General features: G+C 50.2%; 1 protein-coding gene across 4 annotated transcripts in view; it reads left to right on the top strand.

Moving 5' to 3' along the window:
* Nucleotides 1-19,875: 19,875 nt before the first annotated feature.
* The window catches only part of LOC120398263 (transmembrane protein 68-like), a 35,321-nt gene continuing 31,854 nt past the window's right edge, over nt 19,876-23,342 (top strand). Inside the window, exons 1-3 of one of the 4 annotated variants that reach the window (XM_039525517.1) lie at nt 19,876-20,006; nt 22,225-22,333; nt 22,868-23,254. In XM_039525517.1, coding sequence (XP_039381451.1) covers nt 22,939-23,254 — 316 coding nt within the window. In that variant the 5' untranslated portion in view covers nt 19,876-20,006; nt 22,225-22,333; nt 22,868-22,938. Of the gene's footprint in view, nt 20,007-20,027; nt 20,124-20,186; nt 20,323-21,946; nt 21,977-22,224; nt 22,334-22,867; nt 23,255-23,342 lie in introns of those variants that run through there. The other 3 variants (XM_039525520.1, XM_039525519.1, XM_039525518.1) reach the window with 3 other exon arrangements.

Here is a 23,342-nt window from a genome sequence, read left to right as displayed (position 1 = left end):
AAAAAATGTAAAAAAAACTTGGAGTGCGGGGTCCAGCCAGGACTTAGGGTGCAGGAGGGGACTCAGGGCTGGGGGTGCAGGGTCTGGGAGGGAGTTAGAGTGCAGGAGCAGGCTGGGGGGGGTGCAGGGTCTGGCCAGGAGTTAGGGGGAGGAAGGGGGCTCGGGGTTGGGGTTGGAGGTTGGGGTGTAGAGTGCTTACCTGGGGCAGCTCCCATTTGGTGTGAGGGGTGCAGGTGGGGATGTGGGGGGGTGCAGGAGTCAGGGAGGGCAGGGGGCTGGCGGTGAGTGCGGGGGTGCAGGAGTCAGGGCTGGGAGTGTGTGAGGGGGTGCAGGAGGCAGGGAGGGCAGGGGGCGGGGTGTGGGTGAGGGGGTGCAGGAGTCAGGGCTGGATGTGTGTGAGTGGGGCGCAGGAGTTGGGGCTGGGAGTGTGTGAGGAGGGTGCAGGAGTCAGGGTCTGGCCAGGAGTTAGGATGCAGGAGAGGACTCAGGGTTGGGGCAGGAGGTTGGGGTGTGGAGCGCTTACCTGGGGCAGCTGCTGTTTGCTGTGATGGGTGCAGGTTGGAATGTAGGGGGGTGCAGGAGCTCCTGTTTGGTGCTCAGGGTGGGGGTGGGGATGTGGAGGAGTGCAGGAGTCAGGGAAAGGGCTGGGGTCATGGGGTTGCTCCATGCTCCCTGCCCCACCCCAGCCCCAGCCCTGAGCGGCTCACGGCAGGGGGCTGGAGGGGGTATGTTTAGGGGGAGTGCAGGGGCCCTGCCTTTGCTCCACCCTGCCCCAATTCCACCCCCTTCCCCAAGGCCCTGCTCCGCCTCGTCTCCACCTTGCCCTCGAGCACGCTGCAGCCCCGCTCCTCTCCCTCCCTCCAGGAGCACCGTCAAACAGCTGTTTGGCGGCAGGGGAAGCGCTGGGAGTAAGAGGGCCGGGAATGTGGCACGCTCGGGGGAGGAGGCGTGGAAGAGACAGGGGAGTGGAGAATTGCTGGTGGGCCTTGGACTGCAGCCGAAGCAGAGTGGGCCAGGGCCCCTTTGGAGCCTGGGCCCGGCACCATGGCACCAGTGGTTCCATTGTAAACCCAGTACTAGTCACTGCTTCTCAGGATAGAGTTCCCCATCGGGTAAGTCTGACCTACATTCTTTGTTCACATGTTTTTTTAAATGTGTTGCCCCAAACTGGACACATTACTCTAGCTGAGGCCTCACCAGTGCTAAGTAGAGCAGAACAATTCCCTCCTGTGCCTTACATATGATACTTCTGTTAACACACCTCAGAATATTAGTTTTCTTCACAATTGCATTACATTCTTGACTCATATTCAATTTGTGATCTGCTGTAACTCCGAGGGCTTGGCTACACTGGAGAGTTGCAGCGCTGGTGGTGGCTTTACAGCGCTGCAACTCACTCACCGTCCACACTTGCAAGGCACATACAGCGCTGTATCTCCCTGGCTACAGCGCTGGCTGTACTCCACATCGGCCTGGGGAATAACGACTGCAGCGCTGGTGATGCAGCGCTGCTCTGCCAGTGTGGCCACCAAAAGCGCTGTTATTGGCCTCCAGAGGTATTTGGAGGTATCCCAGAATGCCTGTTCAGCCACTCTGATCATCAGTTCGAACTCTACTGCCCTGGCCTCAGGTGACCCTCCCTTTAAATGCCCCAGGAATTTTAAAAATCCCCTTCCTGTTTGCTCAGCCAGGTGTGGAGTGCAATCAGTGAAACTTTCCAGGTGGCCATGCCTCCACACGCCAAACGAGCCCCAGCATGGAGCTATGGCGAGTTGCTGGACCTCATCAGTGTTTGGGGGGAGGAAGCTGTGCAGTCCCAGCTGTGCTCCAGCCGTAGGAATTACGATACCTTTGGCCAGGTATCAAAGGCCATGCTGGAAAGGGGCCATGACTGGGACACATTGCAGTGCAGGGTTAAAGTGAAGGAGCTGCGGAGTGCCTATTGCAAAGCCCGCGAGGGAAACCGCCGCTCCGGCGCTGCCCCCACGACCTGCCATTTTTACAAAGAGCTGGACACAATACTTGGGGGTGACCCCACCACCAATCCGAAGACCATGATGGACACTTCAGATCGGGGGGGAGGGGAAGGAGGAGGAAGGGGGGGAGGAGGAAACCGAGAGTGAGGGTACTGGGTTGGGGGGAGATACCCCGGAGTCCCAGGAGGCATGCAGCCAGGAGCTCTTCTCAAGCCAGGAGAAAGGTAGCCAGTCGCAGCAGCCGGTACTTGGTGGAGGACAAACAGAGGAGCGGGTTCCCAGGAAGCGGCTTTTTATTTGCAGGATGGACATTTTTTGGGAGAGGAGGGAGGGTTAGGGCTGCATGCATGCATGCCTAGTGGAATAGCGCATTGATGTGGTCTATCACGTCGCGGTAATCGGCCTCGGTAATCTCTTCAAAAGTTTCAGTCAGAGCGTGGGCAATGCGCTTGTGCAAGTTTATTGGGAGAGGCACTGTGGTCCTTGTCCCAGTCAGGCTAATGCGTCCGCACCACTGTGCCGTGAGGGGTGGGGGGACCATTGCTGCACACAGGCAAGCTGCATAGGGGCCAGGGCAGAATCCGCATTGCTGTAGAAGACCCTCCCGCTCTTCCCAGGTGACCCGCAGCAGTGAGATATCTTCCAGGATCAACTCCTGTGGAAAATGTTGGGAGAGTGTTCAGTGTAGGTGCCCCCTGCAGCTGTTTGCTTTTCCCAGTGCACAGAAACCCCAGTACAGCCCTGAAGCAATCAGTCCCCCTTCCCAGGTGACTGGCAGCAGCGAGATATCAGCCCTGAAGCAATCAGTCCCCCTTACTCACCATTTTGGGGCTCGTGTGGGTTCTGTGCGCTCTCTTTGGTATGGGAAAATTATGCTATTGTGAAGAATGTTACTCCTTCATTGTGTTGGAATAACTGTCTGAGATATAAACAATGCTGCCTCTGTTAAGTGTATTCTTTTTTGCCTTTCCACAAGCAACCTTGAATTCTCGGCTGCCCGTGTTATCAACAGCTCAAAGGCTCCAAAACCGCTGGAAGAAGCCGCGAAAAAACAAAGAAGACCTGCTGCAAGCAGTTATGGATCACTCTGCCAGAGAGAATAAAAAAGTGCAGGACTGGAGGGAAAGGGAAAGCAGGATCCGCCAGAAAAACGCAGCGGCCAGGAAGAAAAGCACAAAGCAGCTGATAAGCATCCTGGTGCACCAAGCAGACTCTATCGAGGCGCTCGTAGCCATGCAGGCAGAGCACTACTGCGCCGCCCCCCCATCCCAAAGCTCTTTCCCTTGTGCCCCCATGTCAGCTCAAAACCCCCTTCCCCAGCATCCAGTTTCTTACCACCACCAGCTGCCTCCAACACCTGTACGTTCACCAACCAGCCCTGAGAACTACGACCCTTACCCTCTGCACTCAACCCCCATCACCATGCAGTATAGGCATCCTGAAGTGCAGCACTCATTGCACAGCACTCCAGACAGGACATAGTCAAACCTGTGACTGCACAGTTCCCCACCCCACCCCCCTGCCCTTTTAGGTTCCCAAAATGTTGGGTGTCTGTCAATAAAGTTATTTTCTTTTCAATAAATGGATTTCTTGTCTTTGAAAACAGTCTTTATTATTGCAGAAAGTCAAAGATACCTTAGCCCAGGAAAGAAACAGGCACTGCAAATCAGCTTAGGAAACACAGATTCCTACTAACATTGTAACCACTGCACTTCACTCCCGTACAAGGCAACAAACGTTACTGTTGGTTTTCAGCCTCAAATTCCTCCCTCAATGCACCTCTAATCCTTGCAGCCCTGTGCTGGGCCTCTCTAGTAGCCCTGCTCTCTGGCTGTGCAAATTCAACCTCCAGGCGTTGAACCTCAGAGGTCCATGCCTGACTGAATCTTTTACCCTTCCCTTCACAAATATTATGGAGGGTACAGCACATGGATATAACCGCAGGGATGCTGCTTTCCCCCAAGTCTAGCTTCCCATAGAGATTGCCAGCGCCCCTTTAAATGGCCAAAAGCACACTCCACAGTCATTCGGCACCGGCTCAGCCTGTAGTTGAACCGGTCCTTGCTCCTGTCAAGCTTCCCTGTATATGGTTTCATGAGCCACGGCATTAACAGGTAAGCGGGGTCTCCAAGGATCACAATGGGCATTTCAACGTCCCCTACTGTGATCTTCCGGTCTGGGAAAAAAGTCCCTGCCTGCAGCTTCCTGAACAGGCCAGTGTTCCAAAAGATGCGTGCGTCGTGCACCTTTCTAGGCCAGCCTATGTTAATGTCAATGAAACGCCAACGGTGATCCACAAGCGCCTGGAGAACCATAGAGAAATACCCCATCCGAATAACGTACTCGGATGCTAGGTGTGGTGGTGCCAGAATAGGAATATGTGTCCCATCTATCGCCCCTCCACAGTTAGGGAAACCTATTTGTGCAAAGCCATCCATAATGTCCTGCACGTTCCCCAGAGTCACGGTTCTTCTTAGCAGGATGCGATTAATGGCCCTGCAAACTTGCATCAACACGATTCCAACGGTCGACTTTCCCACTCCAAACTGGTTCCCGACCGATCGGTAGCTGTCTGGATTTGCCAGCTTCCAGATCGCAATAGCCACCCGCTTCTCCACCGGCAGGGCAGCTCTCAATCTCGTGTCCTTGCGCCGCAGGGTGGGGGCGAGCTCAGCACACAGTCCCATGAAAGTGGCTTTTCTCATCTGAAAGTTCTGCAGCCACTGCTCATCATCCCAGACTTCCATGACGATGTGATCCCACCACTCAGTGCTTGTTTCCCGAGCCCAAAAGTGGCGTTCCACGGTGCTGAGCATTTCCGTGAATGCCAGAAGCAATTTAGTGTAATACACATCAGGCGACTCACTATCATCGTCAGACTCCTCATCACTTTGTATCTTAAGGAATAGCTCAACTGCCAAATGTGATGTGCTGGCGAGACTCGTCAGCATACTCCTCAGCAGTTCGGGCTCCATTTCCCACAGAAATCGCGCTGCACAGAAACCGTTGAGAGAGTCAAGATGGCGTCAAACGTGGACAGAAAAACAGGGATTGCTGGGATGTGAAGCGATGCATCACGGGGCATTGGGACAGGAAGCAGAATGACCCACCCCCTTCGCCCCCTTCCCACAACCCACAGCGCCAGAATGGGACAAGGTGCTCTGTGGGATAGCTGCCCATAATGCACCACTCCCAACAGCGCTGCAAATGCTGCAAATGTGGCCACACTGCAGCGCTGGTAGCTGTCAGTGTGACCACACTCCAGCGCTTTCCCTACACAGCTGTACGAAGACAGCTGTAACTCCCAGTGCTGCACACCTGCAAGTGTAGCCAAACCCCCAGATACTTTTACGCAATAGTTCTTGCCTAGCCAGTTAGTCCTGGTTTTGTATTGGTGCATTTGATTTTTCCTTCCTAAGTGTAGTACTTTACACATGGCTTTATTGAATTTCATCTTGTGGATTTCAGACTAATCCTCTAATTTATCAAGATCCTTTTGAATTATAATCTTGTCCTCCAAAGTACTTGTTTTCTTTCCCCTCTTATTATCCTCTGCAAATTGTATAAGCATATGCATCACTCCATTATCCAAGTCATTAATGAAAAAATTGGATAGTACTGGGCCCAGGACAGACCCTTGTGGGACCCCACTTAGATACGTCCTCCCAGTTTGACAGTGAACCATTGATAACTGCTCTTTGAGTATAGTTTTTCAACCAGTCATGCACCTACTTTATAGTATTTTAACCTAGACCACATTTCCCTCATTTGCTTATGAGAATGTCAGGTAGGACTGTGCCAAAAGGTTCACAAAAATCAAAATATCTCATGTCTACTGTGTACCCCCTGTCCATTAAGCCAGTAAAAAGGGTAAATGAGATGACAATTATAGGCCTGTCAGCCTGACATCGATCCTGGGCAAGATAATGGAACAGCTGGTATGGGACTTGGTTAATAATGAATTAAAGAAGGTAATATAGTTCATGCCAATCAAAATGGGTTTATGGACAATAGATCCTGCCTCACTACATTGACATCTATTTTTTTTTTAATGAGTTTACAAGTTTTGTTGATAAAGGTAATGCTGGTGTAAGATAGTTAGCTCCTCTAAGGTGTCTGACTTGGTACTGCATGACATTTTGATTAAAATTCTAGAATGATATAAAATTAACTTGACACATTAAATTTATTAAAAGTTGGCTAACTGATGGGTCTCAAAATGTAACTTTAAATGGGGAATTGAGTGTGTGTGTTTCTAGCGGGGCCCTGCAGGAATTGGTTCTTGGCCCTGTGCTATTTAAGAAGAAAACATAAAATCATCATGGACAAAGTTTTCAAGTAACACTGAAATTGGGGGAATGGTAAATAATGAAGAGGAAATGTTGCTAATACAGAGAAATCTGGATCACTTGGTAAGCTGGGCTCAAGCAAACAATATGCTTTAATACAGCTAAATGTAAATGTATACATCTAGGAATAAAAAATGTAGGCCATTGACTTAATACAGCTTTGAAACTTTACTATTCAGAAGAAAAATGATGCTTTTGACCATCTTAATTTAAATGAAACAAACACAGAAACAGTTCTTCTTCGAGTGCTTGCTCATATCCATTCCATGTAGGTGTGCGCGCGCCGCGTGCACGTTCGTCGGAGACTTCTACCCTAGCAACTCAGTGGGTCGGCTGGGCGCCTCCTGGAGTGGCGCCACTATGGCCGTGGATATATACCCCAGCCGACCCACCCACTCCTCAGTTCCTTCTTACCGCCCGTGTCAGTCGTTGAAACTGTGGAGTGCAGCGTAGCTGACCTCCACCTCCCTAGCATTCTCATATAGTTCTTATTCTCATTCTGTACAAAGTTCTCAAATTTGTTAAAATTAGATAAGGTAGTTAGCTTTCCGTTGTTTAATTACAGTTTAGTGAGTTAGTCGGGTTCTGGGCTAAGGCCCTCCCCGCACTGGGGCCGGCGCTCATGCCCGGCTCCCCAGGATTCAAGCCGTGCTTGGCTTGCCATTGCCCGATGCCGACAGGGGATCCACATTCCTCCTGCTTGAAGTGCCTCGGGGAGTCGCACTTATCGACTAAGTGCTCCATTTGTAAGTCATTCAAGCCTCGTACAAAGAAAGAGAGGGACTTGTGTTGGGAATATTTTGCTAGCTTGGCAGCTGGTAGTGTGGGAAGCTAAGATGTTTAGGTTTTTAGGATGGGTTAATTAGGCTTTGAGCTTTGTTTTGAGAAGTTGGCCTTGGCTAGTTCTATGAAGTTACAGCTGCGGGTGTGTTAATTTTGTTAACCAATTAGCAACTGCTTGCTTGCCTGCTTCAAGAGTATAAAGATGTATGCTGGAGAGAAATAAATGACTTTGCTGCCAATCAAACTGACGGAAGAGCTTTGTTCATATACGCCTGCGATGCAACAAATGGTGACCCCGACGTGATTGAATGAGGACAGTGTTGGTGGCCTGAACTGAAAAGAAGATAAGGAGGCGCACCTGAGTCTCAGTGTCGAGCGGCTAGGAGCCGCAGGGCGTCCGAAAAGAGGGGCGCACCTGAGCTCAGTGTCGAGCGGCAAGCCGCAGGGCGTCTGAAAAGGGAGGCACACCCCAGCCCAGAGGTGAGCAGCTAACATCAATTCAACATGGGAACCGCTGCATCAGCGGAAGAAAGGACGGTGCATGAATATCTGATGCGCATCGCGGAGCGGCAGGGAGAGAAGCTCCCCTCTGATACGTTATCCCGTCTGCTGCGGTGGGGACGGAGAAGGGGACTTTCTGTTCAACCAAGTACAATTTTTGATAAAACTGTTTGGGAGCGGCTAGGCTCCGAGCTTTGGAAGTCGGTGGCTCAGGGCGATAAGGAGGCCTTCTCCCTGAGTCCAGTATGGAATAAGGCGAAGGAGATAGTAGAAACTCTCACGGCCGAGGCAGGAGTGCAGGCGGCCCTTTCTGAGCTTTGCCGCCCAACGCCCGGAATGCCTTCTGTGTTGCCGGTTGGAGCCAGAGAGTTTTTCGGTGGTGAGGACACGGTGATACCTTTGGCTTCCAACCCCTACCCTATGGATGATGTTGCCCCTGCTACGGCCCCACTACCCTCCAATGTGGCTATCGGCCCCGACATGATTGATCCTGCTACGGTCTCGTTACCCCCCGATACGCCCGAGCCTATGGAGACAGCCTTGCCGTATGCACCCCCTCCAAAGCCATGCCGTGTCCACGGGGCCTGGGGGTGCCACGATTGCGGGGGGACAGAGGAGGCTCGGGTGGAACATGTGCCATCGAACCCATATCCCGATTTGACTACGTTTACTCAGTTTATTCAGTCTGATGCCTTCTATAAGGAGATGGAGCGCCAGGGTCGACAGCTGCAGTATGTATGTGACAAGTTGGACCAATTGGAAGGTTTTCCACCTGGATCATCACGATCGCATCTTCACAAGTGCTTTCATTCGACTCGCCCCCCCGCCCCGCCTGGCCCCGGGGACCCTCCAACTGGGGACCCTCCGGATCCGGTACAGCGCTGGCATGGGGTTTTAAGAGAAGCCATCCTTGAAGGTCTAACACCTGAGGCCTTTCCGGTGATTACGCCAGACCCTCAACACCCTAATCATAGACGGTGGGCCCCTTTGGACTGGAAGTTGATCCGTGAGGCACAGAAATCGATCATGGCTTATGGACTAGATAATCCGTATGTACAGTCTATCATTGAACAGGTATTTGCTGGCCAAGCAATGTGTCCGTACGATGCGATTAAGCTAGCTGACATGCTTCTTACACCTACACAGAAACTGTTGTGGAAAGATGATTGGGCTAAGAGAGTTGACTTGGCTCTTGTCCGCAATTTGGATTTACCGGATGATGATCCTCGGCGCGTGGCCACTGCTGATATGTTTTTGGGAGCCGGTCGCTTTGTTGACCCGCATTTGCAAGCCCGCCTCGATCCCCGGATCCTGCAGCAGTCGCAGGAACTGGCTTTGGCTGCCTTTAAAGCGGTGCCCCAGATGGGAAAGCCGAGCCCTCCCTACGCTAAAATTATGCAAGGCCCATCGGAACCGTATTCCACCTTGTTGGATCGCCGAGAGGCTATTGATAGATCTCCTAATCTGACGCCAGAGGCCAGAACTGCAGTTGGACTTGATCTTGCAACCCAGAATGCAAATCCCACTTGCCGCCGTATATTAGCCACCTTGCCCAAGACTGCGACCCTGATGGAAATGATTGAGGCATGTGGTAGGGCCGCTATGCTTGAGGAGACGGATAAGGCGGCAATTCATGCTAAGGCACAGGCCTCTGCACTGGCCGTGGCGTTACAACCCCTGCTCGGGCGACAGCGGGGGGCTAGAAGACCGACCCGGCCAGCCGGCCCCTGTTTTGGTTGTGGAAAATCCGGGCATTTCCGGCGGGACTGCCCTATGCAAAATGAGCAGCGGGCCTCTGATGTGTTACCTGAAGCTGCAACTGGCGTTTGCACACGATGTGATAAGTTTGGACATCGCGCCGCCGACTGTTGGGCGCGTTACAAGAAGGATGGAACACCGCTGCCGGGAAACGGATCACGGAGCGCCCCTCGGAGGAGCGCGACGACACAAGTGCCTCCACCCGCCAACCCGGCTGCCTGGAACACCTCACCGGAGCAACCCGTGGCAGTGCCGGAGTGGATTTGGCCACAGCGACAGATGTAGTTTTACAGACTGACGAGGTTCAAGTTCTTCCTTCCAACACCGATGGCCCATTAGGATTTGGATTGAGTGCCCTTTTGATTGGCCGTTCGTCAACATCGAAACAAGGTATTTTTGTTTTGCCTGGCCTTATTGATGCCGACTATACGGGGAATATTGGGATAATGGTACGTGCCCTCTGTCCCCCTGTGACTATAACTGCTGGTACACGTCTTGCTCAATTAATACCTTTCAAGGGATGTGTGCCCCGATCGACCCCGATTGACCGCGGGTCTCGAGGGTTTGGATCCACTGGCCCTCCCCAAACTGCCTTTGCTATGGACATCACTTTGCGCAAGCCCACCCGAACTGCTCGGCTTCAGGGATCTGATGGGCGGCAGATCACTCAGGGAGCTTTTATTGGGGATGCAATGCAGAGTGGGGTAACTGTGGCACCTGTGACGACAGAGGTAGAAGATCCTGTGTTTACCTTGGAATCAGAGCCCACTGAAGCGGTTGCAGCTGAGGCCCCCATGCAGAATGATGTAGGAGATGCGCCATCTAACCTAGTATCAGAATGCCCAGGGGCAGTTGTGAATGGGGCCCCTCTACAGAGCGACATGTGTCCTCAAGAACTGCCTGTGTGTAGAAAGGGAGACGAAGAGGAGCAAGAGAATTTAGCTGTGCAGCTGGCAGATACTGGCTCACCCATTTTTAGTACTGAAAGCTCTGGGGCTCAAAAAACATTTGTGCCTGTTACAGCTGCAGCAATTGAAGAACAAATCATTGCAGAAACTGTAACATCTATGGAAACCTCAGCTGAAACTTTAAAGCCTTTAGAAGCAGTGCCTGAAAAACTATTTCCTGAACTAGTCCAAGATATTACCACTGCTCATTCGGGATTTGAGGCTGCAAACAGTAGGACTGAAGAAACTGCAACAGTGTCAGTATTAGAGATGACTGCTGCAACGCTGGATGGAATGACTGAGAAAGCAACAAGATGTACACACCCTGAGCCCCTGGAGGACAACTGCTTGTTAGCTGTACCACGATCCTTTTTGTTTGATCCTCCCTGAATGATTTAATTGATTGAGATAATTTTTGCTTTGCCTGAATGTATAGGATGATGTCCTGATAATTTCCCCCGTAGAACTTGAACCACAATGGTGGTGAAACAGAAGAAAAAACACTCACGTTGTTGATATTGCCAAAGTCCAGAAATTCCTGACTAAAAGGGCATTGAGAACTGACCCTGGTAAAGAAGCAAAGAATTGCACACTGGCAGGAAAAAATTTGGACTCCTGCTAAAAAATGTGGTATTGATTGGATTTTGGGGTTTATTGTACAGGCTGCGCCCTGTGTTGTGGAATTTTTTTTTTTAGCATGTATTACCCCCCCCCCCAATTGGATTGTAAATGGTATTACCCCCCCGTTACTAACCTCAGTTTTTTAGAGCCTAATTGTTTTTTGTTTTTAGAGTTTGAGAAAACTCAGCCAAAGGTTTGTTGAGTATTCTCAAAGGGGGGGGGAGTTTATGGTGTTATTAGGCATACATTTAGGTAATTTTGGAAAAATGGCTTTGAATTTATGTGATCCAAAGTACCTTTATGTAAAGTGCTTTTGTTAGTTTTATTAGACCTTTTGTAAATTTTGTGTTATGTGCTGATTATTGGTAGTTGTATGATTGTTTGATATTTGATGTAGCCCCCACGGTGGGAAAGTACAGATAGTTGTTTACAGAAGATACCAGAAGGGTAGGGGCTAGTTAAGAAGTACACCCTTCTAGCTAAATTGATAGTGGGATAAGTTAGTGTCCATGAAAAGGAACGGTTTAGCAAGAGGAAATATGGATCGGGCCTAGGCAGGTAGGCAATAGACAGAGGCTTGGAAAGGAAAAAAGGATCGGGCCCAAGCGGGCAGGCAACAGACAACAAGCTTGGAAAACTGGTTGATAACCTTGAGGGTGTAGTTGATAGAGAAGGTAATTAACTACAAGCGAGTAATGTTAGGCAGAGTAAAAGTTAACTCTGTGATTGCTAGAGGGAACAGCAGTTGAATTTTGCAAAGTTGCTAAAGAGTAAAGTTTTAGTGTTTTTGAAATGTTTGTAAATAAATTTAGGTAAAGATATTAGTTTGTAATTGTTTGGCTATAAATAATTTTGTTGTATTAGCTGAAGAATGTATATAGTGCTATGTAATTGAAATTGTATTAGGCTTAAGGGCATATAAGTGGTGATGTTTCTTGTTTGTGTTTAAAAGTAGAAGTTAAAAGTAAAAAATTTTTAAGCTGTTAATAGCTTTGAATTTAGAAGTAAGCCAAGATGCAATTGTATTACTGTAAATGATTTAATTGATGAAGTGATTCCCCTGTTTTGTCTGAAATTAATAAGGGTATTTGTGTATTTTAAGTAATGATTGATTGCCCAGTAGGGGTATATTTGTTTTTGTATTTTAGATAATTGAGGAATATGGATGTTAGCTGCTTAGTACTTGATATACCATGCATTTGTTTACAGAGTTAAATTTATGTTATGTGTTTTATGTTTTGTTTTGTGGTGTTTGTTTGTCTGTTTTCTGGCCAGAATTGTGTTTTGCATTTTATGTGGTTTATGTTGTGTTTTTTCTAGGACCCCCCCCTCCCTCAGTGTCAGTTTGATCGCCTGACATCTGAGGGATGATTTGGTAATAGAAGTTTGCCACAAGTTGGTGTGCTATAGAGAAGGGGGGAATCCTGTAGAATTTACACCATTTATTTGTTGTGCTTTGTTTTTGTTTGGTGTTGTTGGGGTTATGTTAAGAATTGCATGGTTATATAGGTTGGCTTTATAAAGTTTTAATTTTGGCTTGTGATAGATTGTGGTGTTATGCTGTAATAAGTTGGAAATGTTTTGCTTATGTTTTTATTCCTTTTTTCTTTCCCTCCTTTTTGATTTTGGGTAGAGGGGGGAGGTGTTGGGAATATTTTGCTAGCTTGGCAGCTGGTAGTGTGGGAAGCTAAGATGTTTAGGTTTTTAGGATGGGTTAATTAGGCTTTGAGCTTTGTTTTGAGAAGTTGGCCTTGGCTAGTTTTATGAAGTTACAGCTGCGGGTGTGTTAATTTTGTTAACCAATTAGCAACTGCTTGCTTGCCTGCTTCAAGAGTATAAAGATGTATGCTGGAGAGAAATAAATGACTTTGCTGCCAATCAAACTGACTGAAGAGCTTTGTTCATATACGCCTGCAATGCAACAGACTTTTGACTTAAACAACTCCTCATGGAGGCGGCTTTAACCCCTCCGTCTTTGGCACCGAGCGCTCCCACTTCGGAATCGAAGAGCGCCTCTTCGGCACCGGGCCGCACCGGTGCGTCAACTACTCCTCGGCACCGGACGCCTGCTTCCAAGTCAGGCCAGAGCCGCTAGCTCTCACCTCAAGCGAGGAAGTCTAAGACCCCTGCCGACCCGGCACCGCCCGTGGTGCGGCATGAGGGCATGGCTCCACCGCACCGGCCGGTGCCTGCAGCCACGGCGCCGCCTGCTGAGCCGTTGCCGTCGACTCCGGTCCAAGGGCCGTCGAGTCCGGCACCTATCTCCCCGGCACCTGCCGCGGTGGAGTTGATCGTCCCATCCACGCCGGAGGTCTGTGAAGTGGCGAGGGACTTGATCGCAATCTCGGATGCGGCACCGCTGCCACCCCCAGCACCGCCGGTGCGGGTCATCCGATCAATTGGAAAACCGGCCCTGATCCATCCACCTTCAGTCAGTGCCCCCGATCGGCACCGCTCCCGATCACGGTCCCATCAGTGTTCCAGATCCCGGCACCGTTCGCATTCGTCACGCCGCTAGCAGTCCTGGCACCGCTCTTTGACAAGACGCCGGTCGGACTCGCGGCACCGTTCCCGGTCACCGTCATATTACTCTCGGCACCGTTCGAGGTCCCGGCACCGATACCGGCACCGCTCCACTCGGAGCCGCTCTCGACGCCGAAGCTCACGGTCGCGGTCGACCTCCCGGCACCGTCCCGGTCGCAGGTCCCGGACCTGTTCGCAGCACCGGAGTCCCTCATGGCACCGCTCCCCGGTGCGGAAGAGCACCAGGTCAGTGGGAACATCAGCCCAAGGCCTATCTGCTCCACCATGGCCTTCTCGACACCCCTCGGCTTCGTCTCAGGCGGGTAGCCTCTACTCCCAAGACCGAGACGCAGATGTGCCGGAGGGTTTATTCCAGGACTCCCACTCTGAATCACAAGAACTTCAGCAGTGGCCCTTTTGGACACCTTGGGCTTATCACCAGGCCCAAGGTGCTCCCATAGTTCCATCGCAGACCGTCCCTACTGAACGTCGGGCCCCTGAGGCAACCGTGAGTCGCCCTCCGCCAGCTGGTACGGATGCACAGCCGCCTCCTACCACCACCTCACCTGAGCACCTGGAGCAGGAGCCTCAACAGGAGGAGCTCATCCAGGATGTCCTCGGCCCCGGTGTTTCATCCTCTTCCTCACCGGATGAGGCGGTGGCGGGCGCATCGTCAATGAGCCCACCCCCAGTGGACCTCGCTGTGCATCAAGACCTCCTCAGACGAGTTGCGCTCAACATTAACCTCCAGGTAGAGGAGGTCACAGAGGTCGAGGACCCGGTCTGCAGCATTCTGTCGGCAGATGCGCCCACCACAGTAGCTCTGCCCTTTATCAAGACCATCCAGGCAAAGGCAGATACGCTGTGGCAAACGCCAGCTTCTATTCCGCCGACGGCGAAGGGAGTCAAGCGGAAATACATGGTGCCATCCCGCGGGTATGAGAACGGGTATCCCTGTTCTCTGGTCGTTCAGTCGGTCAACGACAAGGAGCGTCATGGTCAGCCGGCCCCCGCCCCAAAAGCTAAAGAGGCCAGACGTATGGACCTCCTGGGCCGTAAGGTCTATTTGGCGGGCGCTCTGCAGCTGCGCGTGGCAAATCAGCATGCCCTGCTGAGTCGCTACGACTTCAACACCTGGGCGGAAATGGACAAGTTTCAGGACTTGCTTCCCCCGGATTCCCGCCAAGAGTACAAAGCCTTCCTGACAGAAGGAAAAAAGGTGGCAAGGACCTCCTTGCAGGCCTCCCTTGATGCGGGGGATTCCGCGGCCAGATCCATAGCGACCGGTATCACCATGCGGCGCATCGCCTGGCTTCAGGCCTCTAACCTTCCGCCCGAGCTTCAATACACTTTGCAGGACTTGCCCTTCGAGGGGAATGCCTTGTTCTCGGAGAAAACTGACTCTAGACTCCAGAACTTAAAAGATAATAGGGTCACTATGCGCAACCTGGGTATGCACACTCCCGTAACCCAGCGGCGCACCTACCGCCCTCAGCATTTCCGTCCGTACTTTGTCCCTCGCCGGGGTCAGGATTTTAATAGACGCCGAGGGCGCAGAGGCCGCAGGCGATATTCGGGCCCTCAGTCCGGCCAGAATTGCGGCTCCTCTAAGCTGCAGTCGGACCCGAAGTCGTCCTTTTGAAGGCGTGCCCGGGGGCAGCATACCTTTTCCTGTCTCGGACCCTTCCCCCCCGTTCTCCAACCGCCTCTCTTATTTTTTCCCGGCGTGGTCCCTTTTGACTTCAGATGTCTGGGTTCTACGCACCGTGAAGCACGGATACCACTTCCAGTTTGCTTCAACCCCACCTTTTCGCCCTCCCTCCCAGTCCCTCTTCAGGGACCCCTCTCACGAGCACCTCCTCTTACAGGAGGTCCGGACGCTCCTCGATATCGGAGCGATAGAGGAGGTACCAGGGAACGACTGGGGCAAAGGGTTTTACTCCCGTTACTTTTTTATTCCAAAGTCAAAAGGGGATCTCCGGCCGATCCTGGACCTACGAGGCCTCAACAAATTCCTAGTAAAGTTAAAGTTCTGCATGGTCTCCCTAGGGACCATTATCCCTTCCTTGGATCCCGGGGACTGGTATGCTGCCCTCAACATGAAAGACGCTTACTTTCATATAGCCATCTTTCCTCCACACAGGCGGTACCTCCGCTTCGTGGCGGGCCATCGCCATTTCCAGTTTGCGGTCCTTCCCTTTGGCCTCTCCACAGCACCTCGAGTATTCACGAAGTGCATGGCAGTGGTGGCCGCCCACCTCCGTCGCCAAGGGCTCTACATGTTCCCCTACCTGGACAATTGGCTCCTCAAGGGGGCCTCCTGGGAACAAATCGCGGAGCATGTGCGAGTATCATCGGACCTGTTCTCGAGCCTCGGCCTGCGGCTCAATGTGGACAAATCCACCCTGGTTCCCACACAGAGGCTGGACTTCATAGGAGCGACCTTGGACTCCACTCTGGCCAAGGCCTGTCTCCCTCAGCCAAGGTTCCTGGCATTGACATCCGTTGTCCGCAGCCTTCAGTCCTTCCCCACGACCTCGGTCTGCACTTGCCTCACTCTGCTAGGACACATGGCGGCGTGTACGTACGTCACCAAGTACGCCAGGCTTCGGCTCCGCCCTCTTCAAACGTGGTTACATTCGGTGTACTGTCCGGCCAGAGACTCGATGGACACCCTGGTCACCGTTCCATCGACTACGCTTCGTTCCCTCGACTGGTGGCTGAACCCCTCCACGGTCTGTGCGGGGTTGCCCTTTCACCCACCCCAACCCACGCTGTCCTTGACGACAGACGCGTCTTCTCTGGGCTGGGGGGCCCACCTAGGCCATCTGCGCACCCAGGGCCTGTGGTCACCAGAGGAGCTCTCCCTCCACATAAATGTGTGGGAGCTCAGAGTGGTTCGCCTAGCCTGCCAGGCGTTCCGCAGGCCTCTGTCCGGCCATTGTGTCTCCGTCTTTACGGACAACACAACGGCCATGTACTACATAAACAAGCAGGGCAGGACTCGCTCCTCCCCTCTTTGCACAGAGGCCATTCAGTTGTGGGAATTTTGCATGACTCATACGATCGACCTGGTGGCATCCTTTCTCCAGGGAGTTCAGAACACTCTCGCGGATCGGTTGAGCAGGTCCTTCCTGTGCCACGAGTGGTCCATAAGATCGGACATTATTCACTCGATCTTCCGCAGGTGGGGCTTTCCCCAGCTGGACCTCTTTGCGACTCGTGTGAACAGGAAGTGCCAAGCCTTCTGCTCATTCCGAGGCCACTCACCGGTGTCGATCTCGGACGCGTTCCTCATCCAGTGGACGCACCACCTGCTTTACGCGTTCCCTCCTTTCCCTCTAATCCTCAAGGTTTTGTTGAAGCTCCGGCAGGACAGGGCTCATCTGATCCTGATTGCCCCAGCATGGCCCAGGCAACCGTGGTACTCCATGTTGCTCAGCCTCTTGGTATCTCCACCGATCACCCTCCCCATCTGCCCGGACCTTATAACACAGGAGCACGGGACTCTTCGCCACCCGGACCTCCCGGCTCTCCACCTCACGGCGTGGCTCCTGCGTGGCTAGATGCCTCTGAGCTACGCTGCTCCGCCCCCATGCAGCACGTCTTGCTCAGCTGCAGGAAGCCTTCCACTCGGTCGATGTACCTGGCCAAGTGGAAGCGCTTCTCGTTGTGGTGTGAGTCACAGACTCTGGTACCCACTGAGGTTCCCGTTCCAGTCATTCTGGACTACCCATGGTATCTCAAGCAACAAGGCCTTGCTATATCTTCCCTGAAGGTGCACTTGGCGGCCATATCCGCCTTCCACCCTGGCGAACGTGGACACTCGGTATTCTCTCACCCGGTGGCCATTAGATTCCGCAGGGGGCTGGAACGCCTCTACCCTCAGGTCCGTCGCCCCGCCCCTACCTGGGACCTCAATCTGGTACTTAACAGGCTCATGGGCCCACCCTTTGAGCCGCTGGCAACCTGTTCTCTCCTCTACCTTTCGTGGAAGATGGTTTTTCTGGTTGCCATTACTTCGGACCGCAGAATCTCCGAGCTACGGGCCCTGACTGTAGACCCTCCTTACATGGTCTTTCATAAAGACAAAGTGCAGCTAAGGCCGCATCCCACTTTTCTGCCTAAGGTGGTTTCGGCCTTTCATACCAATCAGGACATCTTTCTCCCGGTCTTCTTCCCAAAGCCTCACTCATCTCCCCGGGAGCAACACTTACATTCCCTAGATGTCCGCAGGGCACTTGCCTTCTACATCGATCACACAAGGCCCTTTCGTAAGTCCCCTCAGCTTTTTGTGGCACTAGCGGATCATATGAAAGGTCTCCCTATCTCCACTCAGAGGATTTCCTCGTGGCTGACGGCATGCATCCGCACGTGCTATGACTTGGCCCATGTTCCGGCGGGCCACCTCACTGCCCATTTCACGAGAGCTCAGGCTTCTTCGGCCGCCTTCCTGACGCACGTGCCAATCCAGGAGATCTGCAGGGCAGCAACCTGGTCCTCGGTACATACGTTTACCTCGCACTACGCTTTGGTGCAGCAGTCTAGAGACGATGCCGCCTTCGGCTCGGCAGTTTTACACTCGGCCACGTCTCACTCCGACAGCTGTTGCTTATTATTGTCTGTGTGGTGTTGCTTATTATTGTTTGTAATAAAGGTATAAATGCTTGCTGTAATTGTTTACCTGTAGAGAGACCTGCCTAGGAGGGGGGAACCCTGTGTCCTAGTGCACGCACTCCCTCTATGCAATTGCTTGAGAATAAAATATCTGACTTTGCTGCACCCAACCAGAAAGTGAGAACTATGTTTTTCTCCAACACTACCTTTAAGATGCAATACAGGCACAGTACAGTGTTTGCTTTTTTTTTTCTTTTGGTCTCCGCTGGTGTGTGGTTGACCAGTCAGTTCATAGCTCTGGTGTTTGTATCTTTGAGGTTCTATTGTATCATTTCATGTTGTGCTGAAACATCCTATACATCATTCATTCTGTAATACAAAGTTCGTCTGTTGATAATGTTCCATTATTTCTCTTTGTTGTGGCTTCCATTATCACTTCATAATTTGATATTCAGATAGAACCAATCAGATTCTAACAACCACTTACGCTTTAAAAATACCTTTGCAATCATGAAAATAGGTTACAAAAATAGGTCTTACATTTTCATTCTATAAGCAGTATAAGCTTAATAAAGCCAAAGTCATGCTTGCTTTTAGTCTCTTGCCATAACTGTGTGGGATGCTGGGATGGGTAGGCTTACATGACAATAGTCCCTTAGAATAATTTCATAACAATTTATGGACCTCTAGCCTATGTGCTAACAAGGCTGATCCTCTTTTCCTGGTGCAGAGGGTGGTGTGTGTGTTGTGGCTTTCAGAGGCTGAAACTCCTTTCCCAGTTCATGGAGAGGAGAGAAGGGGAGGGAGGTATAAGCTTAAGCCTCTTTCCCATTCATTTGCCTTGTGCTACTAGCAAAGACTTATGGCCCCCAGTGCTAGGTTTTATAACTCATAAAAAGTCAGAACTTTTGTTTTTACTCCAGTATTTGCAATATCAGGGAGCACACTCATCTAAACAAACCTTCACTCGACATCATAGGTACATATACAAGCATCTGTGGAGTTTTCACTTGGAGGGTGGCTTCTGTGTCCTTCTGGCAGGTAGCTCATCATGAGCCTGTACCAGAAATCTTTTAGTGGCCCTGCTGCGAGTACTGCTCTGGGGGAGTTCCCAGTGTCCAGAAGGACCCAGAAGAAATAGGAAACTTTACTTGCTACTCCTTTAGTTTAATCTGTTCCCGTATTTGTTCAGTTTTGACACTCATTCTGTGTCTAAATGCTGAAGGGCAGAACAGTGCTATTTATGTGATATTTGTTTAAAACAAGCCAACACTTTTTGCATTTTATGATGTTTTATCCATGATCTCTGAGTGCAATAAAAATTGAACTTACAATTCACCACCACACTTTCCTGCAAAAGTGCTTGAGGCAAAATAGAACATCATAAACACAATTCAGAATACACTTCTAATAATTAAATTAGAAGCCTACCTTATAAGCATTCTAACAAAACAGACCTTTTCACTTACTGTATTTTTTGCTCTAGGTTGTTTTAATTAGCTCATAAGGTGAGGCGTGAAATTCTTACTGCTTAGGAAGTTTGTTGTAAGGGCTTCCTTATTTGGAAACTGATAGTACTGTGTAACAGCCCACTTGGTTGGTCATAAAGGTCTCACAGTATTTCGTGGTGGCACCTTAAAGACTAACTTTACCCATGAAAGCTTATGTCCAAATAAATCTGTTCAGCTCCCAAGGCCAGGAGGGCAGGGCCCAGGAAAGCTTATGTCCAAATAAATCTGTTCAGCTCCCAAGGCCAGGAGGGCAGGGCCCAGGATGGGGCGGGCTCCGCTTGTGCCTCTGGGCGATTTCCACAAGCACCCGAAACTGGCACCAGCCCTTCTGCCGGGTGCCGCCCTCCCGCCCTGCTACCCCGGCCGGGACCCAGCGGCGCTGGAGACAAAGCGGAGCGCGGAGCTCAGAGCCGGAGCCCGGTGAGCTGCAGGAATCCTTGAGCGCGGGGGACTCTCGGTCCCGGGGGGCGGCTGGGGACTCAGGCGCGGGCTCCACGCGGCGGCTGCTCCGCTGACGCGAGAGCGACAGGGCACAAGGTGGGGAGCGAGCGCGGCCAGCGGAGCAGCCGCAGGGTCCCGGTTCCCCGGGCTGCAGCGCAGCCTCTGCCCTGCGCGGGCGCCTCCCTCTGCCTTGGTGCGGCTCGGAGCAGCCCCTCCGCAGCCTGGGGCGCCCCGGGCCCTGAGAGCCCAGCTCAGGTCTCGGGGGCTCCGGACAGAGTGTCTCGCACTGTCTCAGGTACCGTCTTCACCTGGCGCAGGGCTAGCCACGGCCAGCGAGCGGGCAACTGAATTTGCTGAGCTGCTTTAGTAGCATTTTGTCTGAAAAATGTTTACTGGTGGAGTTCAGATTACTGCGGGTGACAGCAATTAAAGACGCGAATACAGGAGTTACTTTGGTTTGTGCATTTGGCAGAAGGGAGGGGGCTCTGCCTGAGGCCAAAATCTGCCGAGAAACAGGGGAAAGCTCGTGTTGGAAGAGAGGTTGGAAAGGTTGGGACGGTTTCGAGGTGGAGAGAAATAATAGTTTGCTAAACTTCTCTCAGCACGAACGCGCACACGCAGTTAGACGTTTATATGAATTCAGGGAACAGCTGCAGTAAGGTTAGGTAATATTTAAGAAAACTGGAAGTGATCAACTCTTATTCTTCAGGGATTAACTAACTTCTAATTGATGGGCATTGGATTAGCAGAAAGATGAGTGTTCTGCAGAGTATAAAGAACAAGACAGACTAGGAGCAGGTTATTCCATAAATGCCCACTTCAGTGTTTCTTGCATCTTGTAATGGTCACTGATAGAGACAGAACACTGGCGCAGATGAAACACTGGCCCATCTGGCAATTCCTACATTCACATGATTGCATTCTGTGTAGAGACAGTTTCACCAGTTCCCTTTTGCAGCTAATCAAGTTCTCTCAGTTGGCTTTTTCATGGAGCGAAGGGAAGAAAATATAATTAAAGAATAAAATGTGATTGAAAACCCACAAACACTGACATATGTGTTCAGGGGCACCTCTAGGAGCTGAAACTATTTCTAACTGACTATTTTTAAAATTGATTTTATTTAAAGTTGACAGTCTGTATAAGGATATTTGCCAAATATGATGGCAGGTTTCCAATGTAAGAGTTGTGGGAGTTGCACTTTTATATCAGTTTATTTAGCTTATTTATCTTTGTCATTAGCTTCAGCATTTGTTAGGTGCTTCTGACTGTTGAGTATAAGCTTTCCTGTAGTCTTAATTTTAGAAATATTTCCTATGATGAGACCATTAAAGATTACCAGTCCAAAATTGCAGGGGCAGTCCTGCTCAGCGCAGGTGTTTATATCAGAGGAATTTAGCTGCTGAAGTTGAAGTCTCTACTGAGCAGGATGAACTGGGATTTTTCAAAGGCTTATAACTTCACCAAATTTGAGTGGATTTTCATGGGGATAGCAAAAGGCACATTACTGACACAAAGGCCACACCCTGCCTAATCGTAATCCCTATCTCCAAAGCATGGAGAGGGTTGGATCTCCAGAATATTTTTTACATGGGGAAAAAATCTTCCCCTGATCTCAGTCTCAGATAAACTGTGTTGGCAAGATTTCCCCACAACAATTTAGCCTGAGGCAAATGAATGGAAAATTTCATACCAAAATATTTGTCTGGCAAATTTAAACAACCTAAAACACAGTTTTATCATAGGAAGTGTCAGGCAACCTTCACAGATGATACTACCAGCCCCACCTTTTTAAACCATAAACACCTGGTGGTCTAATCTGTCTCCACAATCATAAATATATTCTTGAAATGCAGCTGCAAGCCACCTTGTTATTCAGCCTATTCTTGTTTGTTGCCAGTGTATTGAATTTTGGATAGTACCACTGCTGACACAGGAGAAGGAGAGCAAAGTATTTGGGAAATTAGATACCTTTTGGTGTGATAATTACTACTATATAGGTCATGGCTCTGAATCCAGGCTGTTGGATTGTTTTAGTACCACTTCATATCAAAGTCCATTGCAAAAATTTGCTAATCAGAGTACCTAAACCAATTGTAGAACAACCAGATACCACTGAAAGTTGATGTGTTAAACAAAGACTCAAAGATAGTTGTATTGACACGTATATATTATTTATTTAATTTCATTTCATTATAGAAACACCAAGCACTATAATTAAGGTTTCATAGTGGCTTCCATTGAGAGGGAGAGAAGAAGTGGAGAGAGGACCATCTAGGAAGGAGCAAGCTGCAAGTTCCTTATTTTGGTACCTTGACCACCTTCCTGTCTGATTGCTAGTTTTCCCTCTGCCTGTATACAGTCCTCCTTCATACTCTTTGAATACACCTTCTGTGTCCATGTCTCCTCTGACCCATTAGTTGCTGCCTCATCAGCCTCATTTCCTCATCCTCCCCGCCTCATTTGATCTTCAGCCATGGAACAGCTCGTTTGCTCACCAAGATGATGACTCATTGAATCTTGTTCTGAATGAAAACTCTTGCATCTCAGGCTATTCTTTCAGTGCTCCCTCTCTCTAACCATCACCTAATGCCCATCAGTGCTGCTCCTTACCCCCTTGCACAGGCCTTCCATGACACTTGGTCCATCACTGTGATCAGTCCCCTCTTCTGCTGATTTTCCTCTGTCACTACTGCAATGTGTTTAAAAATAGTTATGTCAAAGTCCTACTTCACTTGAGAAAAACAGGATATTAAGAACATAATTTAAATACAGCGAAAGGATGTCTGTAACTTCTCTGGTAGTTGTAGGAATAAATGAATAGCGTGTTCTCTCTTTCTAGGGGCCAGGTTAAGAAGCAGATTTGATTACGAAGAGAGTTTGACTCAGTTTGCCTAATTCTTTCAACAGAAGATGTTAAGTAAAAATGAATCCCATACTCCATGGCAGGAATCAGTGATTAGCTTGACCTGGCTGACTAGCATATTAGAAGAATGGACTGGTGTGGAGTACCACTGTTTATACTATATCAGCTTCATCTTGTTGGTGTTAAACATAATAATCTTTGCACCTCTTTCAATTTTCATGAGCGGTAGTTGTTTTTTAAATCTTCTCCTGCACATTTACAAGAGAAAGAATGGACTAGATGAGGATTTCTCCAATAAGTCATGGGACAACGGAAGGTTCATGGTGGCATCCATACTTAATATGAATGGAAAACAGTGGCACGGTAAGACATTTTTCTCTCTGAACGCTATTGTATTGTGAGATGCTATCATTTGATTATTAAAAAGTGGTATCCTGAACTTTTTGTGGCT

Source organism: Mauremys reevesii, linkage group 2 (assembly GCF_016161935.1).
Source record: "Mauremys reevesii isolate NIE-2019 linkage group 2, ASM1616193v1, whole genome shotgun sequence".
Classification (NCBI taxonomy): Eukaryota; Metazoa; Chordata; order Testudines; family Geoemydidae; genus Mauremys; species Mauremys reevesii.
Note: the sequence above shows the minus strand (reverse complement) of the source record. Positions and strands in the feature narration are given on the sequence as shown.